The 20,649-nt window shown below is 31.2% G+C and overlaps 1 protein-coding gene across 4 annotated transcripts in view; it reads right to left on the bottom strand.

Moving 5' to 3' along the window:
- LOC118198315 (CWF19-like protein 2) overlaps positions 1–20,649 on the bottom strand; it is a 124,747-nt gene that overhangs the window by 67,172 nt on the left and 36,926 nt on the right. For all 4 annotated transcript variants that reach the window (XR_015041429.1, XM_085817834.1, XM_085817835.1 and 1 more), the window contains 6 exons: positions 19,352–19,408; positions 19,155–19,235; positions 18,228–18,347; positions 14,503–14,715; positions 9,875–10,304; positions 9,545–9,790 (listed from right to left, as the gene is read on the bottom strand). Coding sequence is in view for 3 of the 4 variants with exons in the window: in XM_085817834.1 (XP_085673960.1) it covers positions 9,545–9,790; positions 9,875–10,304; positions 14,503–14,715; positions 18,228–18,347; positions 19,155–19,235; positions 19,352–19,408 (1,147 nt within the window). In the remaining variant the exon portion in view is untranslated. The remainder of the gene's footprint in view (positions 1–9,544; positions 9,791–9,874; positions 10,305–14,502; positions 14,716–18,227; positions 18,348–19,154; positions 19,236–19,351; positions 19,409–20,649) is intronic.

Here is a 20,649-nt window from a genome sequence, read left to right as displayed (position 1 = left end):
AAAAATTCCACTTCTTTCGATTGCCACATGCAAGAAACAAAACTAAAAAAAAAAATAACTGACCTGGAAAACATTAACTAAATAAAATTAAAGAAAAGCATTCATTAACTTCACGTCATCTGAAAACCAACATTCTCCCACCAACAACAGCTTAGTCTCCTGCAAATATTAAACAGTAAAACTTTTAAAAACAAACTCAGTATTTCAAAATTAAATTAAACTAGCAGATAAGCCTGCCTGCATGCTTGGTGGGATTCAAAAGCTGAATCGAACTACCAGTGTTCGTGATTTTACCTGGGCTGTGATCGCTGTATTCACGATGCATCCACAACATACTGCATACCCGTTACACATGCGGAAAATCACGAAACCACCCAATGCAGCCAGACCGTTAGCCAGGATTTGAAAATTTTAATGAACTACCAGCGTTCAGGGATGTTACTGGGGCTGCACCCGCTTTATTCACGTATGCATCCACAAGATACTGCATACACGTTACACATTTGTAAAATCACAAAATCACACATGCAGTCAGCCCTTTTGGCAACATTTGAAAGTTGGGCCGAACTACCAGCGTTCAGTGACTTTACCGCTCAGCCAATACAGCCAGGCCCGTTTGACAGGATTCTAAAGTTGGACCGAACTACCACGTTTCAGTGATTTTACCCGGTTTGCAGCTGCTTTTTTCAGGTATGCATCCACATTACGCATGCGGAAAATCACGAAAACCCCCATGCAGCCAGAATGTTCCTCGGCATTCAAAAGATGGACCAGACCACCCAGTGTCCAGCGATTTTACCCGGGCTGCGCCTGCTTTATTCACGTATGCATCTACAAGATACTGCATACACGTTACACATGGGGAAAATCACGAAAACACCCAAGCAGGCAGCCTGTTCGCCTAGATTCAAAAGTTGGACTTATCTACCAGTGTTCAGCGATTTTACCTGGGCTGCTGCGCCCGCTTTATTCACGTATGCATCCACAACATAATGCATACACTTTACACATGCAGAAAATCACAAAAACACAGATGCAATCAGCCCACTTGCCGGGATTCGAAAGTTGGACCAAACAACCAGTATTCGGCGATTCTAACCGGGGTGCGCCCGCTTTATCTACAAGATACTGCATACACATTACCCATGCGAAAAATTAGGAAAATACTCATGCTGAAAGCCCGTTCGCCGTGATTTGAAAGTTTGACCAAACTAACAGTAGATTCATTATTTAAATTCCTTTTTTAAACTTCAACAGAATCACACACAAAATTACAACACAATAGTTTTACAAGAATATATATATACTTCACCTGTTTATAACACCGTATAAGTAATAAGAACCTAAATAAATTACAGTTTCTACGAAATCAAAGTTACTGCCTTTCAAAATTCTCCTTAATTATTATAAATATTCACTATTTCGTATGTAACAAAAGGCTCTATAATTATCCCAATATTAAATACACCAAAAACTAACTTCAACAATATAACAACTTCTAAAATAAAGCAGTTGACTGTGAAAGACTATTAAATAAAATACAATTATGAAATTTTCGAGGACAGTTACGACTTGGGTCATACAGCAATCATTTATTGAATATTAATTAAATTACCTTTGCATGACTTCTACTTCTTATATTATTTTTCGGAAACATTGCCATCGCAGATAGCTGAGTGGTCAGCGTACTGGATTGCAAAAGGAAATGTTGTGAGTTTGAACCTCACCCGTAACCACTGTAAATCACAGTTAGCTTCTCTCATTTTGAAATGTGTTTCTTATATTTAATCATGAATCATTATATTCTTATTTTACTTATTATTATTATTGTTTTCATTTATTATGTTATCTATTATTATTATTGTTTTTAATTCAGTTTAAAAATGTGAACTGCAAATAGAAACCATTAAACCCTTATGTAATGATATATCTGCATCTCTTGTATAAATTATCTCTTTCTTTTTACCTTTTTGTATATTTTATCCTGCACATAATTTTACATAACCTGTCCAAAGTTTGAACCTTATTCTAAATTCAAAAATAAATAAAAAGAAAAAAGTCTGAAAGCTTCCAGGTTTTATATTACGCTCAAATGAGCGTTTTTTTTTCTCCCCCCCCCATTTACATTTGCATTTGTGACATTAGCCCACATGCATTTGAGAGCATTTGGGCTAATGCCACATTGTGCTAAAAGTGCGTGAGAGGGAAAAAAAGTCAAAATCGTTCTTTTTTTTCAAATAATGTTCTTTAAAAATTTTAATCGGTGAACTTTTTCTTCTAATTTATTTGTGATAATATATAGAAAATAATCAAATTATAGAAAGCTTTACTAATTATAAAGATTACTTTACATATTCTCTCATACCACACATAAACAAGCAAACCAAAGGAGGGGGAGATTAAAAAATGTGAAGTTGATTTTATTATATGGTAGATGGTATTTCAAGTAATTTAATTCTCCTTATATACTGTATTCCTTATATACTGTAAACAAATTATATAAATCTTAATTTTCATACAATATAGAATCTGTCAAACTGGTGGATACTCATTCTGAAGTAAATAAAAAATAATTCAGGATACTCATTTCACAAACAAAGTAGTAGAGGAAAAAAACTCTTTGAACAGGTCGCTCTAAATAAATCTTTCAGACCCACTCTCCCAATTTATTGCGTGTTTATCTGTCCTTCATGATCATACTTACTTAATAGTAAAGTTTCAGATATCAAAAAATCATTTGATTCTGACATCTTGCCACAAACATATAGAAACACAGCGAAATAACAAGATGACAGCTCCGTTGAACAATGCTATATTACAACATCATGCGATTTTTTGCGGCAAATAATTCTATTGGTTAAACACACTCTTTGCAAGCACACTCGTTTGGACGCTGTTTCGCTGGTAACATACACATGCTTTTGTTAGCTACGTTTCGAGCGTAGTTGTGTGCATGGGGCCTTAAGAATAAAAAAAACAGCTCATTGAGCGGAGTAAAAGTATGGGTACATATACGGATACCCATATTGTTACCCATTCTGTTACTCTAAAAAGTATATAAATACATAGATTTATAGACTTTTGGTGCGGCCGATTACAACCAAAAAGGGAAGAGCACAACTACATATTATTATGTACTATATACAAAATTTCAGCATTCTGAGAATACTTGTTTTTGAGTTATGAGATATAGATACGTACGTACGTACAGTCGCTATGAAAAAAATCTCTTCTGAATCCATTTTAAATCAGTTTTATAATTTGTTTGGAGTACTTTATTTCGTCCTTACACACAGATGTCAAGTTAAAAACATTATTAAACTGCATTCAATAGTGGTCAAAATGGATATTTTCGCTGAAATATGGTAGCCAGAATTTTTCGCGATTACATTACTTCCTTTACTTCGTACAAGGAAGTAAAAGGGGGGGACTTCTATACTACCCATTCTGCTCATCCTATTAATGAAGTTCAACTTGCGTTTTCCATATCTCGAAAGCGCAACTTAGGATATACAAGGTGCCCATTTAAGTCCTGTACCACCCGTTTAAATGCCGAACGGCTGCAGCTATATTCATAAAATTGGTGTCTAGGTATAGTAAAGTGGCTATGCGCTACTTGATGGAACAGCTTACAGCCCACTTGGTGAAAACGGCAGAGTTAGCCTCCATATCTTGAAAGCAATACGAGATAGGAAGAAAAAGTGAATTACAAAGTTGTAGAGCATCGTCAATTTAGTACGAATGCACATTTTGTGTATATAAATGCTAAAAACAGAAGGCTGAAAATGCAAATTTTTTCTTCCCGATTTCTGAAACTGTGACATCATGAAAAGAGAAAAGATTACCTTTCTGATGAATAACATGCCCGTATTGCGACACAGTGATAACTCTTGTAATTCACATTCGAGAGGCCTGTGGTTCAAACCCCTCAGAATGCATCCTTGTACTGATTGTTTTTACAAATAGAGTAGGCAACATACAGATCACGCACAAGCGTGTCGTGAAACTTAACTCGATGCAATTTGAGATTGGTGCACGAATTTGTGCACTATGCAAATAGTGTATGAAACGTGACACCTGTTCACCTGAGACAGCTATAAAACGAATATCTCCTTATGGTTGTATGTTGAAGCTCTTGTACACTGCGCAAAAAAGGGGAGCAGTTCAATATCTCCCGTTCTACTGGGCTGATTGACAAAATTCAAATTGCATTTTTCATGTCTTGAAACCGCGACTTAGGATATATATTAGATTTATATATAGCATCGTTCTAACACAGGTATTTTGACACAAAATCTGACTTTTTCTGAAATAACATATCAATTTTTTTATTAATTTTGATTCTACAACTCGAATTATGCTTAAATATTAAATTTTGTAAAATTTGGTGCGAAATTTACGGAGAAATTCAACAATTTATGTTGGCGCTTTTTATTCAGTTTGCGCCAAAATTAGTTCACTTGGCGAACTTCTTAATATGTGGCAACCTATTTTTATTTCCATTTTTACATAGTGCATGAAAGGGAAAAAAAGTCAAAATCGTTCTTTTTTTTTTTTCAAATAATGTTCTTTATATTATATTTTTAATTATAACTGTTGTTATTTTAAGTATTTTTTTTCTTTTTTGAATTTCATTTTAATTGTTTAAGTTGCATGGTTTCTTTCAAATAAGTGTTTTAAAAATTTCTATTTACTCATTCGAACTGCGTAGTTTAAATAAAAGGTGCATCATTTATTTTTTTTTTTTTTTTCAAATAGTTTTCTTTATACTATATTTTTTAGTCATAGTTATTATTTTAGGCAATTTTTAAAGTTTTAGACTTTTATTTTAATTGTTTGTGTTGCATTGTCTCTTTAGAGAATTGTTAACTCCTCATCTGATAATTAACTCCTCATCTGATATTTTATATTTTAAGTTCTTGTGTGTGTGCCTGTAGGAAGATGAAAACTGATTTCTATGGAATTGTTAAATCTTCTATGCAATACTTCATCGAGTTCGAATTCTCGGACAATTAGAATTACAACAGTGTTCAGGTTTCCTGCCTAGTACTGCTTCATGTGACCAAACTGATCAGTTTTTTTAATAATTGTTTCTAAATAAATTATCATTTGCCAGACATAGTTGTGTTTCTAATTGGTGCAGCCATAAAATAATAAGTACAGTCATTATTTTATTTGCAAGGCTAAGAATGGTTAATCTACATCATGACTCAAAGATGGTTATTGTTCTACAGCATAATATATTTCTTACTATTATTTAAGTAGGTAAATTTGTTAATTAGACACACAGAATTCTTCTTCACCATGTATTAACTATGCTGCCTTATCTTACCCTCCCTTGCAGTAAACCTCACACTAATATAATTTTTTCATAAATTATCTTTTGATACTGTATTTTTCTAAATTTTATAACAGTTGCCATAAACTGAGAAGTTTGCCAAGTGAATTATTCTTGGCACAAAGTAAAAGAAAAGTTTGTATGTTAAATTTTTAAATTACTCCTTAAATTTCTCATCAAAATTAATGAAATTCGGTATTTACACATAATTTCAGTCACAGAATCTAAATATTGCAAAAAAAGGGGGGGATCATTTCAGGAAAATTCTGATTTTGCATCAAAATATATATGAACACCTCTAAATATAAATCTAATACAGTTAAAAGTCGTTAATCCGGACTCGTCAGGACTTTGGCGATTCCGGCTTATCAATTTTTCAGGATTATAGATCATCAGTTTAAATCTGGTAAGATGGCATGCAGAAATTATAAAATTAAAAATATGAAACTGCAATTTATGAAATAAAGAACAATTATGATCTAAAGGGTATCAAATTTACAAAAAAAAAGCTTAATATTTATTTGTTCACTTTATTAAACATTTCCTTTCAATGTAAGTTGTCTAAGTTGCTTCGTTTTTTATGTGATAATACATTCTCTTTAATTCTATAAACAGACATAATTTCTTGTTCAGTTACAAAGTTCCGCTGTTCAAGTCCTATAATTGCTGTGTTGAGAATATAGACTAATTTGTCAATCGAAATTTTTTCGTTTTCAATAACCTCTGTCACTTTCTTTGCTATCGGAAGCGAATTATAATGACGAGGAATTTGATTTAAATCATATCAAAGACGGAGTACATCGAGATGAAACACTATATTTAGTAAGGAATTATACGCCAAATAAAATAAAAACATCTACCCTGAAGATAAGGATAGTGCTTACAGATCAACTTCCAATTCCTTGCGTGCGCGCCGCGGCGTTAAAGATAAACAAACGTTAAAGTTTAGATAAACAAAGGATATGCCTTTATCCATTTTTTGCAGCAATTCCACTTTTTGTTTAATAGACTTCGAAACATACTTTCGCTTTGTAGATCCTTTACATATTAGTAAATATATATCAGAAATTCTATTTGACATAATCGAAAGTTCAAGCTTACTTTTATAAAATTGCTCTAACAGTCTGCAAAAAATAATAAGCCGAATCCAATTCAAAGATTAAGGAACAACGCAATCTGCAACATTAACTGAATTAGATAATTTTAGCTTAGCTTATACCATCAGTTATACATTAAACGCTCATTCATAAACGTATTTTGTGCACATGCATATTCGCAGCCATAAAGGTCTTACACGCATGTGTCGCGCATAAAGTTTGTAGCTTTGAGGTCCGGATTATAGATCATTCCGGATTATGGGTGTCCGAATTAACGACTTTTGACTGTATATATACTTAGACATGAAAAACACATGAAAGACATTTCGGGGGGGGGGGTTGAACACACGCGTTTTGCTCGTTCAGAGGCGAATAGTTCTAAGGGGCGGCAATTTTTGACAGAGTTATAGGTTGGAAACATTCCTCTTTGCGTGGGAAAGTAAGGGACTGTCATCTTGTTGCGAGTTCTGAATTTTCTTGGAAATTCCGTAATGGTTTATCACCTGGCTGTAGTTGGCTAGAGGAGGTCCAAGTTTCTTTAAGGTTAAATTTTTTATTTTAGTCTGGTTTGTGCCAATAGTGAATTAGGGGCGTTTCTTTGTGAGTGTCAACCGAGTTTTCTTAAGCTATTGCACGAGAGGCAGGAGCAGATTTTTGGACTGAAAAATAGAGATTTTAGGAGGGAAAAAAAAGGTGAAATATGGCAACTCTTCGGGGTTCGACCATGAGTTGCAGTTAAGGGATATTACTGCGTCCCCTTGGTTGTTGCTGCGGAGGCCTATCCGAACCTGTGCGGACTCTCATCATGTAGACAGTGGCGAAGTGTTTTTCCTGTCTTGCGGCACAATGGTATTGGTTTCATCATGGTGGGTTTTTTTTTTTTTTTTTTTTTTTTTTTTTTTTTTTTTTTTTTTTAAAGTAGTAAGAGACAGATTTTCTGATGGAATGGAATATGGAGTAAGGGTGCGTCTTCTTTTCCCGTTAATCCCGAATTGCTCGCACCAAAGATACAGATTTTGTGACGATAATATTGAATAAAGGGAGTGGCTTCCTTTTCAAGTATTTTTCCCAAGGTTTCATGCTGAAGATCCAGATTATTCGTGAGATTATTGACTGTCGTCATTTCCTCTTGTCTGTTTGTCTGTTTTTATCCACAGCATCAGCACGAACATTTCACAGGATGATTTTAGAGTTAAAATGCTATCGGGCAGAACAGAGTTGGAACCATTTGAACTATTTTGAAATGGAGAAAATTTCCCGTTGTGCTTCCTGTTGAACTGACTACAGTATTGGTTTCCTGACAACGAAGAAGTTTTGGTTGCAATTGTTTCGACGTTTTATGACTGGATAGCTGCTCCTCGAGTCGCTCAGACTTGTGTTACGCTGAACTCATTAGTGTACATTTTTATTTTTATTTTTGCTTTTCTTTTATAAGCATATCGTTAGGATTTTGGAAGAATTAAATTGTAATGCCTTAGCTCACCTTTTATATAGATTAAAATTAGGATTCTACTGCTAATCAATTAATTAATAGTTGGGAATTTATGAAATTCGGTATTTACACATAATTTCAGTCACAGAATCTAAATATTGCAAAAAAAAAAGGGGGGTTATCATTTCAAGAAAATTCTGATTTTGCATCAAAATATATATGAATACCTCTAAATGTAAATCTAATATATATACTTAGCCATAAAAAACACAAATTGAAATTTGCATATTCAAAAAGCAGAACAGGAAATATAGAACTGCCCCCCCCCTTATTTTTTTAACTCAGTGTAAATAACAGTTGAGAACAGATACAGTTGAGAATTAGTGTTGTTATGGAGGATGCTTTGTATTATTTTGTTGTGTATAATTATTATGTGTTATTTTACTGTGCATAAGGCATTTTTAGTTATTATATTATTTTACTGTGTTTAATGAATTTGTATTGTTATTATTTAAGAATTAATGTATAATATTTAGTATTGTTTAAACTTTAACTCAATTACAGCAAAACTCTTTTAAGTTTAGCTGAAGAGTGTGATTCAGAAAAAAGGGCGATGAATAATTAATAGTTAAGAAGGTGATAGTTATGTTTTTTATATGTTTAATTGTCACGAGTTTAAATCGAGTACATATTTAAAAGATTAATATGAGGTGTTTCACTATGATTTTTGTATTAATGAAATAATGTTTAAAATGAGATTGATATTAAAAAAAAAAAAAAACTGTGAGTAACTTTTAAAAAGATTTTGTAGGGGTACCCTGGCCAGCTATCTTAAATTATAATGTGTGGAAATATTCAATAAATGTGTCTATGATTTTTATTAGTGAATGTTTCTTTTGAGCCAGCCATCTTAAATAATAATATTTGATTTATTTAATAAATGTGTTTATTATTTTTATTATTGTATGTTTCTTTGAGTTAATTGTGGTCTACTGTATGTGTTCCTTACAGAAACATGGTTATTTTATCGAACCTGGGTACCATATTGCGGTAGTAGAAAAAAAAATCTGTTTTAAGTTGTTGGTGACTATACGGCATAATTAGTTTATTTTGATTTTGTGTTTAGACTTGTTAAGTGTGATATGTATCTTTCCCTGGTGTTTTGAAGAGATCTGAGTGGTATTTCAAATGTTAAAAATTTTAAGGCTATCTCTAGATTTTGTATTGAAATTTATGTGTTTTCAAGTTGGAGATCTGAATTAGTTTTATTTTAGTGAGAGATAGCAAATTGATGATTTTGTTGCGGAAGTGCATTTTTCTCATTTTGTTTTTTGTAAATAATCGTTATTTTACCAAAACACCAGGGAGAATATTTTCTTTGATTTCTCTTTGATTCTAAAGTTTATGATTTTGATTATGTAAGTACTAAGTACTTAGTTTTAGTTTGAGTTATTTTTTTTTTTTTTTTTTTTTTTTTTTGTCATGGCACCAAGAAGTCAGTTAAGTCAGTTTAAAGAGTTAATTGTAAAGGTAATTTTTTCCCTTTTTCTACGTAACAGTGTAATGTATACACTAATTCTCAACTGTTTCACTATTTCATATCAACATCAGCCAACAAGAGATTGAAAAATTACTTATATTAAAAACATTTACAAAAGACTATTAATTTGTGCTGACCATAATTTTTCTTTTTTTTCAGTGCTTCTGTTTCATCCAGAGATTTAGGCTTCATCAAGGTTGGTATTTGTGGTTCTCTGGAAGGTGAATCCGTTTCAGTCACAGGTTTAGGCTTTTTCCAAGCTGGTACCTGTTCTCTTTGATAAGATGAATATGTTTCATTCGCAGACTTAGGCTTCTTCCAAACTGGTTGATGTGGTTCTCTACCAGAGGAATACTTTATTTCTTTCTTTTCTGCATTTCCATCTGCATAATTTTATGAACACATGTATAAATACATTTAAAAATAAAATATTACAGCATTAAAAACACATATCTATCAACTCTTACCATGTCTTTTCCGTTCTTTACTGGCTTCATTTCCATAGCCTGGTTTCTTCCAGGCTGGTCTGTCAGATGAGATAATTCTCTCTTCTTGAAAACGTTCTTCTGAATTCCTGTTAAAAGAATTATGTGATGAATATTTTGTTCTTTCTACACTATCTGATCTGACTTTATCAGTTTTAGATGATCTGGAACTGCTGAAATAGTTAGATTTGTGCCGTGATTTTGAATCATGTTTTGGTTTCTGATATTTCATTGATCTCTCGGGACTTGAACTCTGGTTAGACTTATCATCAGACGGAGCTCTGAACTTCACATTTCTCGTATCTTTGTTTCCGTCTTCATGTCTTCTTTCATAACTATCACTATACTTAGAGGAATTGCTTTTCAATCGACTTTCAGCTTCTTTTATCATTGATAGAAGTTTATCCAATGACTACATAAATAAACAATTAATTAATTTAAAGAATTCTATAAAGTTCATACTGAAACCACAATAGACAAGATAATAAGAGCTAAGAATTCAAGGTGGGAAGCAGAACAGCATATAACTTTATTACACATGAATAGATAAAGAAAAACAAAAATCACATAAAAAATAATCTTGCACATATGCTACAAGATGTATATACAGTGGCTCCCAAAAGTGTTTGTACACTTATGATTTTCATTGAAATAGGGATTATTAATTAAAAGTAATCTACAGTAATTAACAATCCATTAATTAAAAGTAAACTTTCTGAATGAGATTTTAATAATAAGATCTATAATCTATTCATAACAAATTTACATGAAATATTTTTAAAATCTAGCGAAACTTTATTTTTAAGAAATTAATAATCAAAAACTGACAAACATTTTATCTAACAAAAGTCTTCGTACACTTCAAAAAAATCTTGACATATTAGTAAATATTTTCATTTTTCGTTAAATTAATATTTAGTAGGATATCCTTTAACATCCACAACAGCTTTTAAACGTATGGGAATAAATTTTAGTAGTTTTTTTTTTTTTTTTTTTTTTTTTTTTTTTTTTTCTAATTTCTGTATCAATGTTCATGCATTGTTTCATCATGACTGGTTTGAGTTCGCTTTTCGTTTTGATGTCGTGGTTTCGTACTTTAACCTCCAGTTCTTTCCAAATGAGTTCTATGGGATTTAAATCTGCCGACTGAGGTGGACGTTTTCAAAACCTGTGGACAATTATAGAGACACCACAGCGTTGAGAACCATACGCTTAGGATTGTTATCATGATTAAAAATAAAGTTGTTTCCAATAGCCAAATTTTGGGCTGATAATTTTAAATTGTCTCTTAAAATATTTAAATACAGAAAATGATTCATTATGCCATTAATAAATACCAAATTACCTAGTCCTGGTGCTGCCGTGCACTCCCTAACAAGAATACCTCCACTGCTATGCTTAACTGTTCCAATTAAGTTCTTAAAATGAAGTTCCTCATTTTTTCTCATCCATAGTTATTCGACCATCGGAACCAAAAATGTTAAATTTGCTTTCATCAGCAAATAGGACATTATTCCATTGTACGTTTTGGGTGTATTTATCATTGATTTTGCAAATGAAAGCCTAAGCTTTCTGTTTTTCTCACTAACAAAACTGTTTTTACGTGCAGAAAGCCCATGTAATCCAGCTTCTCTGAGAACTTGTTGAACCGTTTCAGGTGAAATTGAAGTAGAAAACTTTGCACTAAATTCTTCAGAAACTTTTACAGCAGTCAAACGTGGGTTTTTCACAAATTTTCTAATAATAAATCTCTCATCACGTTTAGTTAACTTTCTCGGTCAATCATTTCTTACCTTGTTTTCAATCCAAATTTCTTTAAAGAGTTTATCACATACTGCTCTGTAAAATGGGATAAATTAGGTCAATCATTTCTTACCTTGTTTTCAATCCAAATTTCTTCTTTAAAGAGTTTATCACATACTGCTCTGTAGAATGGGATAAATTAACTAATTCAGCGATATTTTGAATTGATTTACTACTACTATGGTGGAAAATTATCAATTTTCGAAGGCTGTTTGTAATTTCTTTATGACTGCGACCCATTTTTCAATAATAAATGGAATATTATGAAGTAAACAATAAAAAATTACAGCAAACGATTTTTTAAATGCCACCACAATGCAAAAATTAAAAAAAGTGGCAAAAGATCATTCTAATTTTGATTTTATCCAAAAATATTTCAACGTACGAAGACTTTTGTGAGATAAAATGTTTGTCATTTCTTGATTATTAATTTCTTAAAAATAAAGTTTCGCTATATTTTTAAAATATTTCACGTAATTTTGTTACGAATAGATTATAGATCTTATTATTAAAATCTCATTCAGAAAGTTTACTTTTAATTATTGGACAGAGCCCTATTTCAATGAAAATCATAAGTGTAGGAACACTTTTGGGAGCCACTGCATACAACACACCAACTGAATACAATTATTATTTTTAAATAAAATACAAGTATACAGTAATAACAGTTTCTCAAAATTATGCATGTTTATCCATCAAGATAGTCTTAGTTCTGATTTTTTTATATAACAAGGTACATAAAAAAACTGCTGGAGATCTCAGTTCAGCAAACTCTCAGTTTATATGTCCAAGCTTTAATTATTAATTATCACACTGGACTTTGATAATTTATGCCCTTGTTCCACTGAGCCCCCTATATTCCCTTAAAAGCAAGAGCTATTCTCTAACCTTGCTCCTATAAAAATATAAGTACAGAAATTTCCCTTTTTTTTTTATTTAAATGCATAACTGTGTACCTATTGATATGTGCTTTACAACAACCCTTACAAGAAATTTATATTTACATAATGAAATATTAGTTGAAGTCTCCAGATATCTGCTTTAAAATATTATTCAATTGATTATAAATTGTAACAAATTAGAAAGCAATAAGAGACTAAAAATCTGCACAGCTTTGAAGAGGTTGCATAGATTTATAATTTTGCAGGTTTCAGGTCAAAACAATTAAAACTTATTATATTAAGGCTAAAAATAAATAATTCAGCAAAGTAGTATATAAAAGCAATTAATTTCATTGATTACTTTTATAATAAATATATCATAATGCCGTTGAACTTTCAGGATGGAAGACATTAAGAACAGATTTTACCTTAGGTTTTAAAACTTAATATGCGAAGTTCCAGGTTATAATAAGGCCTGAATGAATAAATAAAAATAACATATTCACATTATTTTTACAGAAGGTAAAGATAAAGCTTCCAGTACTGCAAGATGTGCCTCACTTCAATGGCCTCTTTCGTTCTTCTTTTGTTGCAAAATGAGAAAATGGATACAGTCGCATTTAAATAGGATATAGAAGGCATATAACTTTGTTTCAGTCCTCATATTTAAAAACTAGAATTTTACCAACTATTTGAAACCTTAATTTTTATTTTTTATACATTGAAAATAAATTACGAAATGCAAAATTTCTGCTTCATACACAATAGGCAAATTAAATAAAGTACACCTTGCACCAAAAAAAAAAAAAAAATGTATACTGAAAAAAAAAAAAAAAACTATATCTTCCATTTTACATTGCCGATTGACGAAATTTAACTTGCGTTTTCCATGTCTCAAAAGCATTACTTGGGATGCATATTAGACTTATATACAGCATTGTTCTAACGTAGATATTTTAATACAAAATCGAACTTTTTCTGAAATAACATACCAATTTTCGTTAACATTTCAATTCCATGACTAAAATTATACTTAGATATTAAATTCTGTAATTTTTGGTAGGATTTACGCAGAAATTAAAAAACTTGGTACATTTTTTTTTTCAGTTTGCACCAAGAATAATTCACTTGGCAAACTTCTTAATTTACAACAACGTATTTTCCTTTCCTTTTTTGCATTGAACACGAGCAGAAAAAAATGGTCATCGTTTATACTTTCAAATAATTTTCACAAAGTGTGTAAAACACATTTGGAGTTACTGTCACTTATATGTCAAATTTCAAAACACACCAATATGTAAATTCAAATTTTATATTTTAGAGATTATAATTCAATTAAATTTTATATTATAAAAATTTTATAGGTTATAATTCAAAATTTTTTCAAAAATTTATAAAAAAAATTTTTAAATATAAATTTTAAGAATAAATCATAAAAAATGGGCAAATTTTATTTGAACCTAAATTTTGAAATGTGAAAGAAAGAATCAAATCAGTTTAATAAAAATATATTAATAAGTATATAACACATTCAATTAACATGGAAGAGCTAAAATTTTGAGAGCTAATTTTTCAAAAACTACTTAGCAATTTTTACAAAGCTTTAGCATAATTTGAGTCACAGAATTGAAATACAGGAAAAAAATTGGTGTTATTTCAGAAAAAGTGCAATTTCCTGTCAATATACCTATGTTAGAACAATGCTATATATAAATCTAATATATATCCTAAGTACTGCATTCGAGACATGGAAAATGCAAGTTAAATTTCAACAATCGGTCAAGAATGGGTGATATAAAACTATCCCAATTTTTTGTTCAAATTATACATGAAAAATAGCAAAAGACTTATTATCTAATTAATATTAATACAAACTTAACTTCCTTTTCACAAATCATGCATTATTCAGTAAATGTGCACACTTACACCCCATCTTTCAACTGCAATTTCTTCCATGGATCGGCCTTCTTCCTGGGCTCGTTCTTTAATTCGTAAATATGCCTTTTTCAACCAACTATAACCTCCATCTCCTACTGATGTAGAAGGCAGGGATGAATTTGAAGCATTTGTTTCTTCTTCTGGAAGACCTTTTCCATTATTTTTCCAATATGGATTTAGTTCCCGCTGATCTTGAATTTTCTGAAAAAAAAATAATATATATATAAAGAAATAAAATAATGCAATATAAAAGGAATAAAATATGCAAATTACAAAGCATATATCTTATATTACTAAAAGCTATAAAAAATTACCCATTTGTAACCTACCAATAAGCCTACATTTTATGAGGTAGCACACTGACTCTGATAAATGCACACCAAAATTAGTTTCAGTACTTTCTCATTATTTGCATCTTCATTGAAAAATCGTGAAATATTATTCATAAGGCAAAGTAGTATGTTGCCAAAATAGTTACATGGAAAGCCAGAATGTCACCAAAAAATATTTTATGTTGCAACCCAAGTATATATCCATAAAAGCATGTTGCAACCCAGGTATATATATGCAGCACATATCTGTTTTGGTCATTATGCAATGATGGATGATGCCATCACTGTGTGCATCGCATCCTATAACTTTTAAATTGTTTAACTGTTTGTGTTGCACACAGAGAGAACAGCACAAAAAAAAAAAAAAAAAAAAAAGATGCACATAGCATGTGTCTATTTTGGCTGGTGGACAGTGGCCAAGTTATAAGATGCTGGGTTTGTGCAATTCTCTGATGTTCTTTGTGAAAACAGATCGCTGCATAAAAGGGGGAGAAACAACAGCACAAAAAAGTTTCAGAGAGAAAGCAAATTTCACCCAAATAATAAACAATTCATTGTTGCTGAAGATTTAAATGCCAAAAATGTGGAATGGAGCTGCAGACACACTAACAGGAATGGAAAGATTCTTTATGACTTCAAAATGCAGCACCCTGTTGCAATTAATGTTCCTGCCGAATATATATACAGGCCCAGTAATCTTCAGAGGGCAGATATTTTGGATATAATACTTACCAACACGTCTATCTTAATAATGCTAGAGGTCAAACATGAGCTGTCCTCAGATCATATCCCCATCTTAGTTATCCTGGGCACCTCCAAAATTATTGATAATAAGAAGTTAAAATCACAAATTGGAATCTTTTTCATAATTCACTCCAAGAAAATCCTTTGGTTATTGGTAGTTTAAATTCAAGAAATGACATAGATAATGCTATTGAAGAACTTACTAAAGGGATAAATAATGCTATTGACTGCACTTCAAGATATATCGATGAGGAGCAATATGCAGGTAAATTGCTATAGTATTCATGGAACTTCAGAAACCCAGCAGCAACAGACCAATCTTCACTGATAACAGCATTCCCATCACAAATAAAGACAAAGCTTAGGTCTTTGCAGATCACTTAGAGCAGCAATTTATGCCCAACAGAATTCCAAGAAACATTAGCTTTGTATACGATGTGTGCTACAGTATCAGAGATTGGCTTAACACACCGACAATAAGGAATTTGCCGAACTTTGCCACCCCTGTAGAGGTAAAGGTACAGATTAAAGGGTTAACAGATTAAAGGCCAAAAAGGCTCCAGGTCATGATGCCATAAACAATGTAGCAATTAAGAAACTTCCTACAAATGTTATTACGAAATACACCAGCATCATCAATGCATGCCTAAACAACAGCTATTTCCCAAAAAATTGGAAGCAGTGCAAAAAGTGATATTACTCTCAAAGCCAGGCAAAGATGTAAACAGACCTGAGGGGTACAGACATATTAGTCTACTCTCAGGTCTTGGTAAAATTTATGAAAGAATTTTTAATATTATTAAATTATTAAATAGAATCAAGCCATTCCTGAATGAATTCATTCCTGAACAGTTTGGCTTTAGAAGCAAAGTATCCACAATGAAGCAATTAGTTAGATTACTTGAATTCTGTAGTGAAGCACTGCATAATCCTCAAAATGTTTCCATCCTCATGCTGGACGTGGCGAAAGCTTTCGAGCACATCTGGCATGAGGGGCTTGAATGCTGGGGTCCCTCATTTTGTACTGTCATATGTAGCTGATTTCCCTAGAGTAGAACTAGACAGAAACCACATTTAGGAACTAGACAGAAACCACTGTTGTGCAGATAATACAGCATTAGCTGTAAAGTCTGCAAATGCCAATCATGCAAAGCTACAGAATTTTACCCCAAGCATTGGAGAATGGTTCACATACTAGTGTATATCTATTAATGCTATGAAATCCCAATCATTGATCATAAGGAGGAAACATAATCCAGTCACAACTCAAAAGGAATCTCACTCTATTAGGTGAAAAAGATAAATACTTGGAAGTTACTCTTAATGAAAAGCTTACATAGAGAGATGTTGTCATGAATGTTAGAAATAAGGCCTTCTGTGTCATTAATAGTTTAAAACCATTATTAAACAAATACTCAAGCTTAGACATTCTAAGGAAAAGGCTTATGTATGCTATAAATATGCGCCCCATTATCACATATGTGTCTCCAGCATGGAATTCTATTAAGAAAAGGGATCTACACAGATTGCAGGTCATATAAAATCGGGTTTTATGCGACTTAAAACTAGAAGTTTTGGAGAAACATATTCATAAAATTAATAGAAACTTCTTCCTAAAAGCAATTAACTGCTTACACTTGAATAATCTCAACATTTTGAACTATATAATTCTTGATGGGGATATAGATATTAGAACATTAACGGCTCACCTCACATGTGACTCCGATTTTCCTACCTAAATTTTTACTTTTCTTATCTCATATTGTATACAGATTTGTTATATTGTATGTATATTTGTTAGTTTATATTGTATTCTCATGACGTATTGAATAAATACATTTTCTGATTTTGCATTTCATCATTCTTAGGACATATGCAAACACTTGCATCTCGCTTGCCAAAGTCACCACCTATTTTCAAAATAGTAGTGTATTTAAAATTCCATACAAGAGCAATCAATCAACAAAAATGCAAGAAACCCCGGTAATAAAACACTTACCTATTTTGAGAAATCCTTTTTTTAAGAATGACTGATTGACCTTATTACAGCCAGATTACTGCTCAAGCGCGGTGTTTCCAGCTCATTCAAGTAATTAGTGATCGCCTTTTCTTAACCGAGTGATGTTCGGCCTCTTTTTACCTACCTCCTCTTTCCCATTGGGATTCCACATCCTGATAGCTTATGTGATGTGCCTAAATGGCCTGAATGGCACATCACATAATACTAATTACTTGAATGAGCTGGAAACACTGCACTTGAGCGGTAATCTGGCTATAATAAGGTTCATCAGTCATTCCTAAAAAAAGGATTTCTCAAAACAGGTAAGTGTTCTATTACCGAGGTTTCTTGCTTTTTTTGTTGATTGATTGCTCTTGTATGGAATTTTAAATACACTACTATTTTGAAAATAGGTGCTAACTTTGGTACATTAGTTTCATGAAAAAGTAGTCAACAAAAAGTCTGCAATTTTTTGGTAGGTGCGCAGATAACCAAAAAGTACCAGAATTTCAAAGACAGAATGACAATATATACTTATTAAAGACATTCTTTTAATTAGTAATATTCTTTCTTTTTTACAAAGATTTTAAAAAATATAAAAGGAAAAAAATTTAAAGAATCATAAATGCATTTAAGACCTTTTCTTGTGCTCTTTTCTCATCATCTATTTCCTTTTTTCTCATTCGAGAACTTCCACTCTTCATATCTTCCTTGCTCACTGTAGATACAAAATCCTCCTCATTCATCCAATCCTCTCTCTAAAATATTATTTGCAACTAATAATACAAAGTATTACACAAAATACAAATGCAATTCAAATATAAAAAATAAAGTAAAAAATTTAAATATAAATATATCATATAAAACCAAATATTCAATTTATTATTTAAAGTATGGAGAACTTTTGCTTCAGAAAAAGAAACATTGATAAAAAATGTTAAGTAAAATTGTTCACATGTAAAACTGTTATATAGACATGGCAAATTATAAATGCTTTTTGGTAAGAAACCTACACACTTCCAAATACATTTTGACTAAAGTTTTCTTTAATGAAATTTATACAACAACTTACCGGCAAAACTGGTAAAAAAAAAGCGAGCAGGATTAACAAAATTAGGAGGAAATACTATGCTACTTTCTGATTATCTTCCCCTCACAAAAACAAAGTTTTGACTTCATTAACAACTTTGTGAATTAGTAAAAAAAAAATATTTGTTTGGGTAACTTCAAGGCTTATAAGGATTGTTCTGTTTATAAATAATATAAAGTTTTTTATAAGAAACAGATTTTATGAGGACGGGAAAATCTACATAGCCAATATTTACATTTTTACAACTGATGAACACTGCTCAGCAAAATGAGTTAAATATAAAGCATCTAAATCCATGTGTACTCAAACAGGTGTCAGGCATGCACATACATGTATTGATTATTGTCACATATATACTCAAAAATAGGACTCAATTGTTTTACCAAATTTAGAAACCAGGAGCTGCAGATAATCAGAGAATACTAATATTATCAGTTTAAAAAAAAATTAATTTTAAACAAATTAAGTACCATACTTTATCTTTAACTGTAGCTAGAGCTACTTCTGTACTTGGGGCTTCGGCTTCAACCCATTCCATTTCATAATTATCTGAACCCTTTAAAAGAACAAAAACCCTTTAAAATTCAAATAGTAAAATATGTCATGAAAATACAGAAGAAAAAATGCTTAGTACAAAGTTTCCCTAACATAAATTTTAAAATATTTACTTACACTTTCATCAGAACTGGTTTTAGAACGCTTTTGCTTCTTATGCTTTTTTTTCTTCTTCTACATCACAAAAAAGAAAAAAAAAAAAAAAAAAGTTCTAACTTAATAAACATCACAGTTACTGATTAAATACTAAAAATTAAATTTTAAGTAAAACGTCAAAAGGTAAAGCATGGTTGGCATTTGACGGTGTCAACAATCTTTATAACAATAACATTTATTAGATATCAAGGATTCTTTTCTGTTACTCAAAACAAAGAAAATAAACTTACATCTTCTTAAAGAATTAACAAAATTTACTTTTTAAAAGGGAAAAAAAAAGCTAAAACAATATTTTAAAATTTTACTAAAAAAATATATTGTAATCTGAAAAACAAGAACATAAATATATTTGCTTCCTTTTTGCACTACTACATTATAAAAAAACTGTTCTAAAATACTTTTATGTTGAAGTTCTAAACACTTTTAAATTAAGGCTTAAAATTTAAGTATACTTTCTAATTAACTTCAGTTTTCTCTACACACAATCATTATTAAAGTTTAAAAAAAATAATGAGCTTTTATTTATGCAATGAAAAAAAAAAAAAAAAAAAACTTTATTCATCATCTAAGTATGAGTACTTCAGAATTAAAGCAGTCTCCTCAGTAAATTGCCAAAATCAGAAAATAAGTCACCAGAATTGGTAAACTAATGGTGCTAACAGTAAGCTTCTCATAACAATAATGTATCATAATATTGAGTCATCAAGAGTGTTCTGCAGTTTTTCAAATTGGCTTATTTACTAAATGCATTTTGTTATTGCTAATTATTTTGTTATTGCTGACAATAAGTGACCATGATAAAAGAAGTTGCATAAATATTGTCTGTTCTGATCATGCATAATTCTAGCATACATTGTGGCACTTTCCCCCCCCCCATCCAATGGGCCAATTTGCGCAGGAGTACTATTAATTTCGTTTTGGCATTTTGTGCTGATCTACTGTAAACGTTGATTCACTTTTTAAATTGTAGCCACCAAATATTAGAGCCCTGTATTATATTTAAAGAAATTAAATAATGAAGAATCTGCATAAATGTATGTATGTTTCTCGCATTGTAATAAAACAACGGTACCTACAGCCATCAAATTTTGAATAATGTATGTTTCCACCCGATTATGGGCATCTGGAAGACCAAATTTGGAATCTCTTTTATTATCTATTTCATATTTTGTAACACTTTAATGAATTTTTTTCTTAGTAAACTCAACGATTTCAAAGTGAGTAATGGCAACACTGTATAGGAAAAAAAAAAAACATTT

Source organism: Stegodyphus dumicola, chromosome 1, assembly GCF_044657685.1.
Source record: "Stegodyphus dumicola isolate Sdum_Otavi_A_Nest chromosome 1, ASM4465768v1".
Classification (NCBI taxonomy): Eukaryota; Metazoa; Arthropoda; class Arachnida; order Araneae; family Eresidae; genus Stegodyphus; species Stegodyphus dumicola.
The sequence above is the reverse complement of the archived record's forward strand: the minus strand, read 5'-3'. Positions and strand labels throughout refer to the sequence as shown.